The 17,463-nt window shown below is 40.1% G+C and overlaps 1 protein-coding gene across 4 annotated transcripts in view; it reads right to left on the bottom strand.

The window, feature by feature from the left end:
- Positions 1–17,463, bottom strand: part of Fam118b (family with sequence similarity 118, member B) — a 50,669-nt gene that overhangs the window by 12,489 nt on the left and 20,717 nt on the right. For 3 of the 4 annotated variants that reach the window (XM_006242784.5, XM_039081400.2, NM_001025283.2), the window contains 2 exons: positions 9,153–9,245; positions 4,072–4,324 (listed from right to left, as the gene is read on the bottom strand). In XM_006242784.5, coding sequence (XP_006242846.1) covers positions 4,072–4,324; positions 9,153–9,238 — 339 coding nt within the window. In that variant the 5' untranslated portion in view covers positions 9,239–9,245. Of the gene's footprint in view, positions 1–3,204; positions 3,312–4,071; positions 4,325–9,152; positions 9,246–17,463 lie in introns of those variants that run through there. The other variant, XM_039081401.2, reaches the window with a different exon arrangement.

The following is a 17,463-nucleotide window of genomic DNA, read 5'->3' on the forward strand; positions in this document are numbered from 1 at the left end:
ATGTGATAGTATTTTATAAAATAACTAATCTCTTTAGCCATTACTTAACAAATAAGTGCTCTCTCCTCAGTGAAAACATTAGAACAGTTAAAATTATACCTTGCCCTGCTGGAAACAAGCCATAGTTTAATGGGCTCTGTCCATTATGGTTGTACACTGCTCTACTACACAGCACAGGCTTCTTACTGGCCCCTGCTTGTCAGCAGCTAAAGGAGTTCTTTCCTAGTGTGTAAATAGATGGAGTGATCTATACTTATTTGGCTAAGAATGTAGGTCACAGTCTTCAAAGTTTAGTTTCATTAAACAGTAACAATTATATCATACCATGGCATACAGGCAGTCAATACGCGACTCTACTACTTAATTAAATGAATGACATGACCAGAAACAGTGAAAGGGGCTGGAGACGGAGCTCAGTTATAAGCACACTGGCTGCTCTCCAGAGGATGCAGGTTACATTTCCATCATCCAAGTGGTGGCTCATAATCATCTGGAACTCAGTGCCAAGGGATCTGATGCCCTATTCTGACTTCCATAGGCCTCAGGCACACACAAGTGTACATACATACATACATACATACATACATACATACACACACACATACATACATACATACATACGTGTAAGTAAAATTTATTTTAAAATTTAAAAATCCATCCCTTACTAAAAACAGTGATGAGAATTAACTCTAGTTACTTGGTCACTACACACAACAGTCAACTACTAGTAAATGCTAGTACCAGACTATTAAGGAAATACAATGCTCTCTCACTTTATCAAATTCGTAAGTCTATTACCTAACCTAACAGGCAGCAGCCATTCCATTTCTCGGATGGAGTCCTACAAATATAATTGAAATCAGATAAAATGACATATACAACAAGCCTCTCACTGCTCTGCTATTTCCAATAGCAACAACCAGTCCATAAGTGGAAAACCGGCACTGCCTGGGGCCATAACCTATCATTTGAAGTTTGTTTTTTTTTTTTTTAAGATTTATTTATTTATTTATTTTTATTTATTTATTTATTTTCACTTTAGCTATCCACAGACACACCAGAATAGGGCATTGGATCCCATTACAGATGGTTGTGAGCCACCATGTGGTTGCTGGGATTTGAACTCAGGACCTCTGGAAGAGCAGTCAGTGCTCTTAACCACTGAGCCATCTCTCCAGCCCTCACTTGAAGTTTTAATGTACCCCCAAAGCCCAAAGTATCAAAGATGTGAAAACAAAAGTTGTGCCATTAAGAAACTGTAGAACCAAGTGAGAAGTCCTTGCGTCACTGGGGGTATATTCTAGAAGGTGACTCTGGGGGCTTTCCTTTTAGCTTTTGTGTTATACTACATGTTCCTGTCATGATGCACTATTTCACCACATGCACAAAAATGGGGCTAGACAGGAACCTCCTTCCACCCCACCCCCTTCTTTTTAGAAGCCAACTAGGAATTTGGTTGTAATGACAACACTGACTAGACTATATGCAGGAGAATGGCATGGAAAGATCTCCACAATATACTGTTAGGTAAAACAAACTAGAGGACAGTATGTGTTGAGATGGCAACAGTGAGGAAAGGATGCATACATTCTGCTAACATTCACAAAGCTAGAAGGTTACATAGAAACCTTAGGCAGAGGGCAGATAAGACAAAAATACATCAACAGAAACAAGATATGTCAGTAGACATAGATAGCTAAGCACCCTTTGATTTTTATGATATATATATCAATACTTATTCAAAAAAGCAGAATTAGGTTTCAGATTTAATAAATACAATGACTACTTACTAAAAAGTTCTTTGTTGTGTTTTGTAACTCCATATTGTACTTGGCTCATGCATATATACAATCATACACACTATACTCCCATGCCAGCTTGGTTACTATGAGCACAAGGAGAAGGGCATGGGTAGACCATGAGTTAGCCATGGACTGCGAACATCAATTGTTTTGTTTCTATGAAAAGACTGAAACTTGGAGATTCTTGCTTTAGCTATATCTCTTTTAGTCCCACTTGGGTGAGTTATCAAATCTTGTATAACAATATTAAAAAGAATCAGGATTTCTGCTTGTTTGTTCTCTTTTAAGATGTGGCCTCACAGGGGTTGGGGATTTAGCTCAGTGGTAGAGCGCTTGCCTAGGAAGCGCAAGGCCCTGGGTTCGATCCCCAGCTCTAAAAAAAAGAACCAAAAAAAAAAAAAAAAAAAAAAAAAGATGTGGCCTCACATTCTAGCCCAGGATAGAACTGAACTTGTGGTCCTCTAGCCTGTCAGATGCTGGTGGGATGGATCACAGGTGTAAAGCAGCACACTGGGCTCTGTTGTATGATGTGTTGTAGGACATTTGTGAACCCTGAGACTACGAACTGGAAAAGACCTGTTTCCTGCCGTGGTGTGCTCAGCACTAGCACACACCTTTAACCCAAGAGCTTTCTGTAAACAAGAGCTAAATAAAGTCAATGATAGATCAAGAGGCAGAGCAAGCAACCAGTTGACAGGGAGTGAACGTAAGAAAACTCAGGAAAGAAAAAGGGAGGGTCTTTGAGTTGAAAGGTATTTAAGACAGCATGGAGAAAAAGAACTGTTTCTTTTCTTTCCTCTGGGACGTTGGTTGAGGAGGACGGTCAGCTGGGTGCTTTCTCTCTCTCTGAGCTAGCAGGCTTCCACCACAGTATCTGGCTCCTGAGCCTTCATTTGGTAAACTGAATGTTTGAGCTGTTGTTTTACAAACACCAAAGATGCTTTTGTCATTGTATTGATTTCCTTAGATTTTGTCTCAGAGCAGGTAACCACAGAACTAAATTTCCCACCAGTGACCTCTCTTAAGCTGAGACAAAGGAATTTTCATTTCAAATTTCATAACAGGGAGTTCAGAAGTCTAAAGGAAATATAAGACTCCCACTGAAGTCCAAAGAATTTTCCCCTTCACTCAAAACAGCACAGTAAATACCGTACTATTTCATTTACTGTACCCTGTAATTCATCTTTCTAGTCCCACACAGAGTAAAAGCAAACCCAAGCACTCCAGACCCCATCTCCTTCAAGGTCACTAACATTTCTTCTGCACTTATTTTGAGCACTAAGTTTCATCCTTTCAAGAAAAATTGATGTTTGATGAAAAAGGGTGGCTAGGCTGCTCTACTCCTCCAACTTCAAATAGTCAAACAAGCATGGCTAATGCCACTTATCCTTCACAAACCCACAGGAATAAGTAAGACCACAGCTGTTTGGTGTTTTCCTTCTTTGGTGCTGGGGATCCAACCTCTCAATCATGCAGTGTGTGGCCCCAGGAGTCCTGGCCCCAGGTCTACTGTACAAAAGCAAATGGTGAGAAGTCAGTTGATTTGTGGAGGATTCCACAGTGTTTAAATGGCAAGGTCTTGCCAATTCTGACTGCCAAGCTCTCTGCCTTGAATTCACAATGTCACTTCCTTATTACATGAAACTGGATCAATGAATGGGCCAATTAACCATGTGGTGTTACTATCAATGAATATAACATTTTTTTTGATACTAACATTTTCCCAAATACACAAAAGTAAAAAGAAGCAGAGCACCTGCCTGACATGTGAACAGTTCCACCCACGGCACTGCAGTAAAAACAGATAAATAGATGAGCACCCTCCCAAGAGCTCAGTGAAGTTAGGAAAAGGTCATGATGCATGGTCATTTTAGGTTAAACTAGATTGGCCATATGTCATAATTGTTGAAATTGGGTGATTGGTACCTGGTGGGGAGGGGTGCTTTCTCAAAACACAAAATCCCAACTTAAATCTTTCTGATATTTCCTTAAAGTCATGGATGTCAGGACATCGTTTATAGTAAGAATAGAAAAAGTAAATTGAAAACAGCAAAAATCTGTCAGTAGCCTTATCTCCATACACATAAAGTTCTCGGCACTTCACAGTGAAAATGGGGTCAGGAAGATTACCCTGAATAGGCTCTAAAAATAACTATTTTCAGAAGAGCCAAATGTTATAAATACACAAGCAATAAACAAATACCCCTGCTAGAGTAAGCATACTAATCTTGGAAATCTCACACGCCCCAGCATATAGCAGACTACTCACAGGGGAAAGTTTCTGAATGAGGTCATGGGCAACATGGACGAGGTTCTTGTCTTCATGGAGACATTTCTGAAATTTTTTGCTTTCCTCGTCTTCTAGAAGATCAAAGTCAATGGCAGCATCCAGTAAGGCCTGAATTAACCCCTTCCAGGATTTCAGGGCTGGGACCTGCGGTGCCACTGCAGCACTAATGCCTGTCCCAATCACCAGCACAAGTTCTCGAGGCTTTTTGGTTTTCAGACTTGGAAGCAGCTTCCTGAAAAAGGAAAAGCCAAAAGATTGGAGCATCCAGTAGACCTAGGGCACATGTGAAGATGTAGCTGGCTCTCATTATGCAATAGCTGTAACTCCTGCTGTCTGCTTTTGGAGTCACAGGCCACTGTGACTCTTGGTCTCACTGTGTAAGTCTTAGCTGGCCTGGAACTTTCTATGCAGACCCAGCTGGCCTGCAACTCACAGAGTTCTGTTTGCTTCTGCCTCCCCAGTGCTGGGATTAAAGGCATACATTTTATAATCATAATAGCTGTAAAGATGAGGATTCAAGTTTTTGAGACTTCTCCAGATTAAATTAAATGAAAGAACATATTATTATTCCAGGTTTTATTGGAAGACAAAGTAATAAACTATTTCAGGAATCCTGAAAAACAATTTTTTTTGTCTGAAAAACAACTTTAAAATCAACTTTCTCCTTCAAAATTTCAAGCTAAGAAAACCACTAATATTACAACAGATTCAAGTGTATTACAGTTGAAGTTATGCCAACTAAATTTTACTTTAAGTCAATAGTAATTTCAAAAGGACATGTGTGTTTTCAAAAAAAAAACATTTTCATACAAATCAAATAAATTTTGTTTGTTGAGAAATGTAAGACAATGAAGACAATGAAACTTTCATGCCAAATTTTGTAAGCAAAGATAAAACTCAGCATGAAAGCCAAATCCAGAGACAAAGCTGAGCATGGCTTTGTTCTATTTATCCCTTGGAGGGGGTGCTCAGCAGGCTTCTGAGAAGATGGGAACCTCATGGTTTTTGTCACAACAAACAGCCCTTTCTCACGGCACCAAGCAGAGTCCTGTTGTGAGACAGCATGAGGACAAGCATGTTTCCTCCCTCTCCCTCTCTCTACATTCAAATCATCACTTGCCTTACCCCTTTTCCAAAGAGAACAACAAATAGAAACCTGATCAGTATTGAAGCCGTGGGAAACAGCCCCCAGAACTGCCTGTCCCATTCTCATTTCCTACACTCATGCATTTAATAGGAGAGAGAAAACCTGTAAACATAGACACTAGGGACAGATCATATTTAATAGTTCCTCTACTGGGAAAGGACAGTTAAGAGCTATAGAAGCACATCATGCAGCGTGTCTTAAAAAGAAGAATCAGTATGATGAATGAAAGTTGGATGTGATGACCAAAGTCAATAATCCCAGAACTTGGGAGGCAGAGACATCAGGATCAGAAACTTATGGCCAGCTAAAGGAAAGCCCACCTCAAAAAAACAAAACCAACAAAATAGCAAATGGTACATAAATACACATGCAAATATACACACCAAACACTTGCACAAAAGGACTTTCAGCAAAAAAAGAAAAAGAAACAAATAGATCTCTACCTAACACACTAAATAATAACAGCCCAAACAGTCTTTTTTAAGCAAAGTAAGATAGAGAGGAAAAATCAAGGGGACATAGAAAGGGAAATAAATCTTTCACTTGAGAATCTGACTGGGTGTCAGAAACTTGGTCACCATAAAGCCAAGAATCCCCATAGAGACCATACTCTCCTTTCTAAGAGTTATGTCGAACAAGAATGTTAAGAACAACAAATGAACTAACTACACACTTACTTAAGATTAGGGGGTTTTAATCTTAACTTGAGAGAGGAATATGATTTTTCCATCCCTAAATCTAGACAAATGACCTTATAAAACTACCTTGAGAGTTCATTTTAAAAAGGGAGTTCAGGGTCTGGAGAGATCACTGGCTGCTCTTCCAAAAGACCAGGTTCACTTCCCACCACCCACATGGCAGCTCATCACTGTCTGTAGCTCCAGTCCAAGAGATCTAGAACTCTCACACAGACACGTATGCAGGCAAAATTTCACTGCACATAAAAATAAACATCTTTAAAAGGAAGTTCAATAGAAGAAAAGTAAGTAAAATCAATTCATTTTTCTTAACTAAAATGTGTGTGTGTGTGTGCGTGTGCGTGTGCAGGCGTGTGCGTGCATGTATGCACCCTTTTAAGGTAGTATCTTAGGTACCCTGGAAGTTCCTTTAACTCCTGACCCTCCTGCCTCCACCTCACAAGTGTGGGAATTACAGGTATACACCACCTCACACTCAGCTCAAATTTTACTCATTTTTAAGTTTTGTACTCTTTAAGCCCTGTTGTAAACTATACTCTGAGAAATATAACAGAAAAAGCCACAGAATCATTAAGTATAGACATTACAAAGACACTTCAGTACAATTCTTGAGGAGACTGTATGAGTGAGTACTGTCCTTTCCCTAAGCAGCCTCTTTCCATAACTCCCCATACTAAATTAAAACCATGTAACATTCTTTGTCTTAATGAACGTAAAAGCTTTGCGTATCCTGAAAATCTTTCCTGCAGCTTGACCTGTACGGAGGTTTCTAAAATGTAAGTCCTCAGGCTACTGGTGGCACTGCTGGCTAGAATTTCCTGCCACAGCATGTATAAAGAGTAGGGTAAGACAGGATGACAGCAGACAGACATGAGAAGGCAAAATAGTTTTAGAAATTCCATAATAAAACGCAGTTTCCTCTGTAGAAGCTCAGGAATGCTGGGTGCATGCTCAGGAGGGTAGGCAGGTGACAGAGTCAGAAGTGAGTCTATTTTCATAACGTCAGCCAGAGGACTGCATCAGAACACTGTGCACAGTGCCAGGTGGGGGGATGAAGAGAGAATCTCAGTATGACTTCTAAGACGTCTCCAACCAGCCTCCCTTGGGGCAAGCCTCCAGACACTAGGATCCTTCACCCTTGTCTCAGTACCCAGTCTCCATACATTCAAGAGATGGAAGGATTTCCCTTTGGGGAAATGGCCATTATGTGAGCAAAGACCCAGAGCTTTAGACAAGATAGAGGTCCTCAACTGCTGAATTTGCTCTAGGTTTAACATTCAGAGGAAAGCTCGTCATTATACTGTGGTGGTGAACACTGGTTGCCAATGAGACAGAATCTGGAATCAACTAGGAGAAAAGCCCCTGGGCAGACTTTTAAGACTTTTCTTTTTTCTTTTCTTTTCTTTCCCTTCCTTCCTTTCTAAGATTTATGTATTTATTTTATGAATGTAAGTACACTGAAGCTGTCTTCAGACATACCAGAAGAGGGCATCAGATCCCACTACAGATGGTAGTAACCATGTAGTTGCTGGGAATTGAACTCAGAACCTCAGTCAGTGCTCCTAACTGCTGAGCCATGTCTCCAGCCCCATAAGACATCTTCTCAACCAGGTTATTCAAGGTGGAAAGACCCACCCCAAGTGTGAGTAGCCCAAAAAGGAGGTTCCACTGCCTTCCCACTCTGCTAACAAGTTCCTCTACTCTGTCACTGCTTCAGTTCTCCACTGACATCAGAATCTACCTCCTTCTGCTCTCTACTGGACTGAAGACCAGTGGTTCTTACAGAATGGACCACATACAAAGACCCTATCACCAACCGAGAGATGCGAGGAAGAGAGAAAGAAAACAGAAACACACTGAGGACAGATGGTTCTCAGACAGGATCTCAGAGAATGTTATCTGGTTTCTGGACCCTTCTTCCCTGGCTCTCTGATTATCAGCAGTCAAAACATAGGCAACTCTGTTCTACATGTCCTTGTTCTACAAGTTCTACCTCACAATATTCTAAAAGCAGCAGTCAACAGACCATAAACCAAAATCCCTGAAATTGTCACCAAATTACCACTTCCTCTTTTAAGTTGATTTCTAAAACAACTGCTAATCAGAACAGAATGTCCACCTTGGTTTATAATACCCTTCTCTGTCACCAGAGAAATCAGAGGTATTAGCAAGTCTAAGAAAAAAATTTTCCTACCTAAAAATTCTGTTTTCAACCATACCATTAAGTATGAACTTGATAAAGACATTTGTTAATTTCCAACAATTACCTTCCCATGTATTCTTACTAAGGAAGGTACCTGAAAGCGGGCGTCAGTAAAATGGTGAATACATTAAAACAAAGAGCAGGCCAAGGAGCTGACTCCAGCAGGGCTCAGGCCAGAGGCAAAACTCCACAGAAACAATTAGACTAGCAAGTTTCTAAACATGTCCAGCATATGATAGAATAATTCTGTCAGTGTTTGAAAAGGAAAGGAACACTGAAAACAAAACAAACCAAAAACTCCAAGACAACGTTTAGTAACGTGAGAGTTTAAAAAGGAGCACAAAGGGAAAGATAATCATAACACTGTAGGTGTGGCTACTAATCCTTCATGGTTTTGTTTTTCAACACAGGGTCTCATTATGCAGCTCTGGCTGTCCTGGAACTTGCTATGTAGACCAGGCTGGCCTCAAACTCACAGGGATCTGCCTGACTCTGCCTCTGTCTCCTGAGGGTTGGACTTATTAATACTACTTATAAAGACACGATATTGTAAATATTTAGAATTGGTTGATCAAATGCTGATATAAACATATGGGAAGATAAGGGTGAAACCTGTGGGACAGCAATACAGGGGCAAGAACCAGGAATGCAAAGAAAGTCCTTATTTTCTATTACGAGAGAGAGCATATAACATTTAAAATGTGTGCCGTGAGGCCCATGCCTGTAATCTCAGCATCTGGGAGCCTGAGGCAAGAGTTCTAGGCAGCCTGGGCTACACAGTCAGACCCCATGCCACAGTCAAAAACAAAGCAAAACAGATGTCAAGATTAGAAAAAATGGAAGATGATTATCACTGAGGAGTAGGAGAATATGAGCTTTAACACGACAAACTTTAAAAAATAATTTAGTCTTTTAAATGAAGGCCATATTAACTAGTGATATGCTATGATACAGGGTAAGCACCTCTCAGTAATGGCAACTTTTTATTCCTGATTCCCTTTCTCTTGTTTACCTGGGCTTTTTGGTGGGAGGCTCGCCATCATTGAAGAATCCAAAAATCTTGTCTATATCAGAGGCCTGGCTCCCTGTAGAAGCCATCCAGTTTCTAAAATAGATTAAACATCATGTACCGTGATTAGATCTGTAAAGCACATAATTTACAACAGCGCATACATTAAGCATTTTAATAAGCCATATACCCAATTATGGTACTGTGGGATGTCCTCTGCTTAGCCAAAGTCTATTAGTCAACGAGCACGCGGTGATTAAGGAATGAAATTAGCCTAAGGGAAGTCATTTTGAGATCACAGCTCCAGCTGTGCCAGTGCTCCACACTGCCACACCGCTTCTGTTCTGAGAAACCCTTCCTCCCACCCTCACCGAGCTCCAGCAGTGTCAGCTCATGTGAAATGGCCGGTCATCACTCCGATTTACACAAGGAGGTCTGGGAAGCACTGAGGACATAGAACAACCCACAGCTGAGTGGGCTAACAGTGCTTGATTACCCATTTACACCTGGCAACACAGCAAGCATACAACTTGCTCACTGTTAGACATTTGTTGTTGTTAACAGTTATCCTCCCAGGCTGTAGACATGTCTCTCTCAAGCCACTGTGATACACAGTAGCGATACAAAGCAAAGATATGTGAAGGACAACAAACCCTGGTTGCAGGAAAACCAGCCAAGAGTCACAAGGATTAGAATAAGAAACAACGAAAGTTTTAACTGCTCAAACTTAGTAAGCTGGTGACATTAAGTCTGATAGCAGCAGTGTGTGTGTGTGTGTGTGTGTGTGTGTGTGTGTGTGTGCGCGCGCGCGCGCGCGCGCGCACGCATATGTTGGTGTCTCAGCCTACGTGTAGAGATCAGAGGATAACTTTCAAGGTCTGGTCCCTTCTACCACGTGGGTCCCAGGGGTCAAACTCAGGTTGTCAGGCTTGGCAGTAGTAAGTGGCTCTAGCGGCTGAGCCGTCTCACTGGCCCAGCAGTAATAACCTCAACACTGACCATGGAGAAGACAATACAAGTAGAGCTCTGGGTATGTGATTATGCCCTACTGTCACTAGCAGGACTTTTTACTATTAGAGAGCTTCATTATTTATTAACGCTGTGTGGTAATTTTCTTTTGGAAACAGAAGCCTAAGTTCGTTAGCCCCACATTCCATCTCATGTAATGACCTTTTCTTTAATATTAGTTACTATAGGGAGAAGTCATAAAATCACTTAAGTTAGGACACAGATCACCTTTCTGGTCAAATCTTGCCTTAACTTAATAATCTGGTGTGACTGTGAAAAAGATGCTGTAAACTCTTAAAAATAAAGTCAATCTTAAACAAAAGTACATGTTTCCTAAGAACAGAATCTCTGGGGGAAAGCTAAATAAAATCAGACTTAACTTTTCTAGGCCCAGACATTGTGAATGCTGGGTGCACAGCAGGGACACCACTGTCCACCTTCCCTCTCTTAAGGGCTTCGTCTCATTTCTTAGTCTCAAAGCTTTCTATTTGGGACAGTCAGGGTTTGAGCAGCTCTCAAAATTTTCACCAAGTTCTAATTTATACAATAGGAATAATTTTCTGCTTAACATTTCTGTTTTATGGAGAACCAGTGATAAAATTAACAAACAAACGTCAATAACAACAACAACAAAAATGGTAACTTCTTTCACACAATCCACAATTCTCTGGGGATATGATTTAAAGTAACACTAAGGAAGGCAAACATATTTATGCTTTTCCTTCCCATAAACATGGTTACAAAAATCCATTACTTAGACAAATTAAACCCAAGCAAAACCATTGAGTACTGAGAAATGCATAGCAAATGGAACTTAATGCAAGTTTTGGATCCTGGAATATTCAGGTTTTAGTGTTGAAGTTAAATACTATGCCAGTTTTGTTGAAAATTTTAAAATTGCTGGGCAGTGGTAGTAAAACATTCAGGAGGCAGAGGCAGGTGCATCTCTGACTTTGAAACCAGCCTGGTCTACAGACAGAGTTCCAGGATAGCCAAGGCTGCACAGAGAAATGTTGCCTCAAACAAACAAACAAACAAACAAACAAACCAAGACAAAAAAAAACAAATTAAAAAACAAAACAAAGTACTTATTACAAGTCATGTATAATCTGTAACTATTAGTTAATTTAATTCCTAAAGCCTTATTGTGTATTACAGATTGAACAACTCTTACCTGAAAATCCAAAATCCAAAACGTTCTAAAATTGAAAACATTTGGACCCCTGATAAGATGCCAACAAGTACAAAATTCCATACCTGACAACATGTTACAGTGAAAATGCAGGTACACTAAAAACATTCTATACATCAGGCTTTGCGTACATAAAAAATAAAGTAAAACCGTGTTTCAGACTTGTGTCTCATTTCCAAGATTGTGTGAACACAAATATTAAAAAAAACAAAAAACAAGGAAAAAATCCAACCTGAAATACTTCTGTCTTAAGCATTTCAGATAAAGGAAGGAGCCTCAACCTGCATTAACATACTTGACAGACTCATCTGTAACAAACACCACAAAATCGTTTGGTACTTAGTAGTTCCAGAAGTCAAACCACAGCAACTCTGCTTGAAATGCCATGTTCTCAACAACATTACTGCTAGATTTTTAGCTTTAAATATTTCTTCAAGTCCAAAACTAATTTTTTAAGTGCTAAAATTGTAGCAAGCAGATTTACTTGATGACCGTTTCACAATTAGTCATAGTGGGCTACGGTATACACTATGCAGCCTGTTCAGTTTGAAGCTGGAAAACTGTATGTTATATATCTCTCACTGCCACCGGCCACCAATACAACTCTAGATTAACCCTACCTTTTTTCCTCTGGGAATCAGAGAAATGCATCATTTCCTTGTATTTTCAACCTGACTACTGGTTAATTCCTGATGTTTTTCTCTACAGAACCTTTCTGAAGGCTTGTTTCAGGGGCTGTAGTTTAAGAAAACCAAAACACACAACATGTTCTGACTGGAATGTTTTAGGTCCTATTACTGAGAAGCCGAATGAAAAGTAATTCTGTATGTCTTTTTTTTTTTTTTTCTTTTTTCTTTTTTTCGGAGCTGGGGACCGAACCCAGGGCCTTGCAAGCGCTCTACCACTGAGCTAAATCCCCAACCCCAATTCTGTATGTCTTTATCCCAGCTGTTTACCCATTCATCTTGATTTTGAGCAGACTAATACTTTGCCCTCAGTCAAGGGATGTGTCACGTAAGATATGCATATATCCCAGTGTGTACGCTATTAAAATTGTATCTTATTCATTCTAGAGTATTGTCTGGGGGCAGGGGAATACCTTTTAGCATTTATCCTGAACAATATGTACTGCTGCTAAAGGTCTCAGAGGTAAGTGTGGGAGTCTGGCACAGAATTCCTAACATGTATCAACTAGTTCACACATGAATATGCTCTGTGACTATTATTTGAGCTTCCATTAATGTGGAATTTACTACTTATAAAGAGTGAATGGAGTCCTGAGTGAATGTGTATTGTTGCCACGGGCACGGCCAGGCCAAGGACTTTTCAGGGACCCCAATGAGAGAGAAAAAAGCCTTCCCCAGATGAAGCTCAACAGCAAAGCCTTCCTGGGGTCTATGTGCAGACAATGTCCCACTGTAGCTGTCTACCATCAGATATATATGACCTGAAGACTTCTCTCTGACACAGACTGCTCCTACTGAGATTAACTAAGCTTGCCTCCCTGTTCAATGTATAATAAACATACTAAGCATGGGGGTGAGACGCTGCCTTTAGTTTCTCCATTAGAGAGCCACTATCCAATCCCATCCTCCCCACACCCCTCGCTCTCTCTTTTTCATTTCCTTTCTGCTCTAGTCAATCTCTGAAGCCTTGGAGAATGCAGCAGCAATAAGTGGGAACACTTTTCTGTCACATGTAAACAGAGGGATTACCTGGGTCAGGGGGTGTCCTTGTTACTTCAATGACTCTGAAACCAATGAGAAATCCTTCAAGGCTAACAGAATATATGCAAATCAAAGGCAGATGCTCAGTGAGTATTAATAAAAGTGATAGTGGTATCATTAACAAAACTTCCAGGACAAATTTTTCAAATGAGAGAAAATACTTAGCAGGATGGTAATACCAGATCTGGAGTGGTAAAGACAGAAGGAACATGAGTTCAAGGCCAGCTTCAGCTACATAGTGAATTCAAGGCCAACCTGGGCCTGCATGAGAACCTCTACTAAAAAATTCAAAACAGACAGCATTTATACTTTGAAACCTGTCATCTTCAGGAAACAAGAGTTGGAGGGGCAAGATAACTTTCTAAGAAAACCCTTGGAAAAAGGGGTGGGGTGGGGTAGGTAAAGAGAGGGAAGAGAAAGAGTAGTTATCTGGATGATAGATAGGTTGTCATTTAATGGACCTGGGATCTGAAACCATCAAAATCCCAGTAGCCCTTGCGTTCCTAGCATCCTAGAAGCAGGGCTCCCAACTGCTTCCTAATTCTCACAGGCTTCCAACACACACACACACACACACACACACACACACACACACACACACACAGAGAGAGAGAGAGAGAGAGAGAGAGAGAGAGAGAGAGAGAGAGAGAGAGAGAGAACTAACACAGGCAAGCTGCATGCTACAAAGAACCTGGAATAATACCATGTGAGAAATGGGCAGATAGAATCAGGCAAGTGGCAGGAAAGTCCAACATGTTTTGTTTTTTTTGGCCAGAAAGCAAAGGATTCACAAATAACTAGTGTAAAAGATTGGCACATTTCTTGCATCGAGCTTCTCTATTTTTGTTTGAGAAATGATTCAGAACACTTTCTTCTGCAGCAAAAAAAAAAAAAACCAAAAAAACAAAAACAAAAAAAAAAAAACAAAAAAAGCCCAAACAAACAAAAACCCAACTATCTATCTATCTATCTATCTATCTATCTATCTATCTATCTATCTATCTATGGAAAATGACAGCCATCCCATGAAAAACCCAAATCCCTCAAATCATGGCTTTTGGACTAATTCCACCACATCTGTGTTTCGGTGGCTGTGAGGGGAGGAGGTGAAAGGATACCCAGTATAAGTACGGTACTTCAAAGGAGCATTCCATAATCTTGTTGAAGCAAACACATTCAATAAAATATTTTCCCTGGATAGTTGATAAATTCGGTCCACAATGTGGACTGCAGCTTTTCCCACCAGTGTACAAAGTATGTCCTCCTAAGACCCAGGAATGATGTAATATCTAGCTGGACAGGGCTTTAACCCAGGCTTAAAATGATCCTCTACCCACAGTTAACCTTAGCTCCTGTAGCTATTCTTAAGCATGCCTGACAGAAACCTTTGACTTTTGTTAGATAACAGCTTTATTAAACCCATTTCTTGAAACTTGACACAGGAATCATGGAAGCTTGATGTTCTTTTACCAATACTCACTCCCATCCAATGTGAAAAGGACCTCATTAGTGGCAAGGGTTATCCAAGACCTTTAGAACTACCAGGCAAAGATTTCAGTAAGTCATTTCACTCAAGCCCCAAAGAAATCATATTGAAATTCCAGGCTCATGATCTTGGATATTCTTATTATCCGTTATATGTTATATATATGGTTGTTTGGGTGTTTTTGCCTACATGTATGTCTGAGCACCACATATGTGCCGTGTGCCCTCAGAAGCCAGAGGATGTCAGATTCCTAGGATAAAAATTGCAGATATTTATGAGCTGCCATGTGTATGCTCTCTGAGAGCAGCCAGTGTTCTTATCTATCTCTCCAGCCCTTTTATCAGTTATTTTTAATTATAAAGCCAAACTGATAGCTCAGTTTCCTTCCCTTGCAAGCATAAGGACCTTACTTCAATCCTTTAAAACCTACACTTAAAAAAAAGCAGGGTACAGTGATATACACTTTTAATCCAGGAGAGGGAGAGATGGAGAGCAGCAGCAGATCACTGTGGTTTGCTGGCCAGCTAACCTAGACTACTCGGCAAGAACCAGGCCAGAGACACCCTGTTCAGAACAAACCAAAGACCAAGGTAGACAACCTGAAGAATAAGTCAAGGTTGTCCTCTGTCCTCTGACTTCCACAAGCATACATGTATATTTGCACCTTAACCACATGAAAACACACACACACACATACACACACATACACACACATACACACACACACACACATACACACACACACACATACACACACACACACACACACACACCACACATCATGCAAAGGGAGTAAAACTATTTAAGAAGGAACAATGGAACACTGAAGTTAAAATATGATTTGAATTAAAAGTTGGTGACTTTACTTTCCTTTGCTGGCATTAGAACCTACTTCTTTAGGACTCCAGTGTGTTCTGAAGACCAGCTGAGACATCCAGTTTCATGGACTAAACACCTACTGGATTTTGGGTCCTTTGGGTGGTAGAAAGCAATTGTGGGTTAGTTGGACCACAGGCTGTAAGGCATTCTAATGAATCAGATTTGTTTCTCTATCTCTAGAGTGCCATGACAACTACACCTAGGATAAACAGACCCAAAATTCTACCCCCAGCATCATGGAAGGAAGGAAGGAAGGAAGGAAGGAAGGAAGGAAGGAAGGAAGGAAGGAAGGAAGGAAGGAAGGCAGGCAGGCAGGCAGGCAGGCAGGCAGGCAGGCAGGCAGGCAGGCAGGCAGGCAGGCAGGCAGCAGAAAAAGCAGGCAGGCAGACACAAGCAGGAAAGCAGGCAGGCAAGAGGGTGCAAAATAATAATGATAATGATGATGATGATGATGATGATGATGATGATGATAATAATAATAATAATAATAAACATCTTTAAGCCCAAATAATGCATGTTTTAGCAAATCCTTAAAAGTTAAATTGCTGTTTTTAAAAGAGTGAGTTATGCACATTGCTAACTTCAATGACTTATATTCACGTCAACTGTGTACACAGAAAATGCACACAAATGAGTAGATGTTTGGGGGATCCAAGAAGATGTCATCATTAATTAGGCAGTATCTCCTTGAGCTGAAAATTGACAAGTCTTTGTTTCATCACAAGAAAAAAAAATCAAAATGATTACATATATCCCGATAATTTTCAACCCGTTTTACTTTTTTGGGAATTTCTGACCTAACTAGTAATGAAAATTACAAAAAAAAATTGATAATTAAAAGCTTCATATTTTGACAACATGAAATTTAGCAAATTTTATCATTAAAAACTACCCTGTAATTAGTACGCAGCACATACCTATAATCACAGAATTTAGATGACTGAGGCAGGAGAGTCACCAGTTTCAGACTCTTGTCTCCAAAAGCAAAGCTGACACTCCTAAACATAACTGGCTATAGGAATAAGTGGATTCATTGACAGCATCAACCAAAATATTTTAGAGGTCCATTATCAGTATGGAATCCAAATCCCATTAATAATAAAGCAAAGACAGAAGTATAGTAGAGGTATAAAGCTGATCTGTTTTACTATTATTCTTAGAAGTAACTAACGTTAAGTGGCATGCACGTACATGTGGGAGCTCCAGCACACTGGGAGGTAGCTTAGTCAATAATAAAGTGCTTGCCACATAAGCAAGAAGACATGAACTTGTAACCCTAGAACTAGGGAGGAAGAAACAGGCAGTCTATACGTGGAAATGTTCAATTAAATTATGAGAGATAAAAAAACAGAACCTACAGCACATTAAACATGTACTCTACCACCAAACTACATCTCAATTTTCTTTCTGTTTTTTAAAAAAAAATCTTTATTTATTATATATGAGTACACTGTAGCTGTCTTCAGACACACCAGAAGAGGGCATCAGATCTCATTACAGATGGTTATGAGCCACCATGTGGTTGCTGAGATTTAAACTCAGGACCTCTGGAAGAATCACTAAGCCATCTCTCCAGCCCACATCCCAATTTTCGAATGGTAAAATATTCAGTTTTGAAGATTGTTTGTTATTTTAAATGCTGGTTTATAGCCGTGCGATCCAATTTCACCTGCTTACTTACAGCAGTACCGACCTGGTTGCTCAGCTCTGAACTGAACTTAAGAGACTGCATTATCTTGGAACTGCCTGATTTCAAGTCAAGACGCAAATGTAGGTATGTAAAGATTACGTTTGCATATTTATGGAATGGAAGTTCCATGCCTAACTACTAGTTTTCTTTCACTTATGAACATTTTGAAAGTAACTCAGGAGAAACTGATTTCTAGAAGTCCGACACATTCAATTCCTTCCTGCAGCCTCTATAGAATTCCTCAAATAAGCTCGTGCTTTCTAGCCTTGAGGTCTGTCTTTGCTCAGGATGCTCTTCCCTGTCCACATGCATAGGCCACCAAACTTTTATTC

Source organism: Rattus norvegicus, chromosome 8 (genome assembly GCF_036323735.1).
Source record: "Rattus norvegicus strain BN/NHsdMcwi chromosome 8, GRCr8, whole genome shotgun sequence".
NCBI classification, from domain to species: Eukaryota; Metazoa; Chordata; class Mammalia; order Rodentia; family Muridae; genus Rattus; species Rattus norvegicus.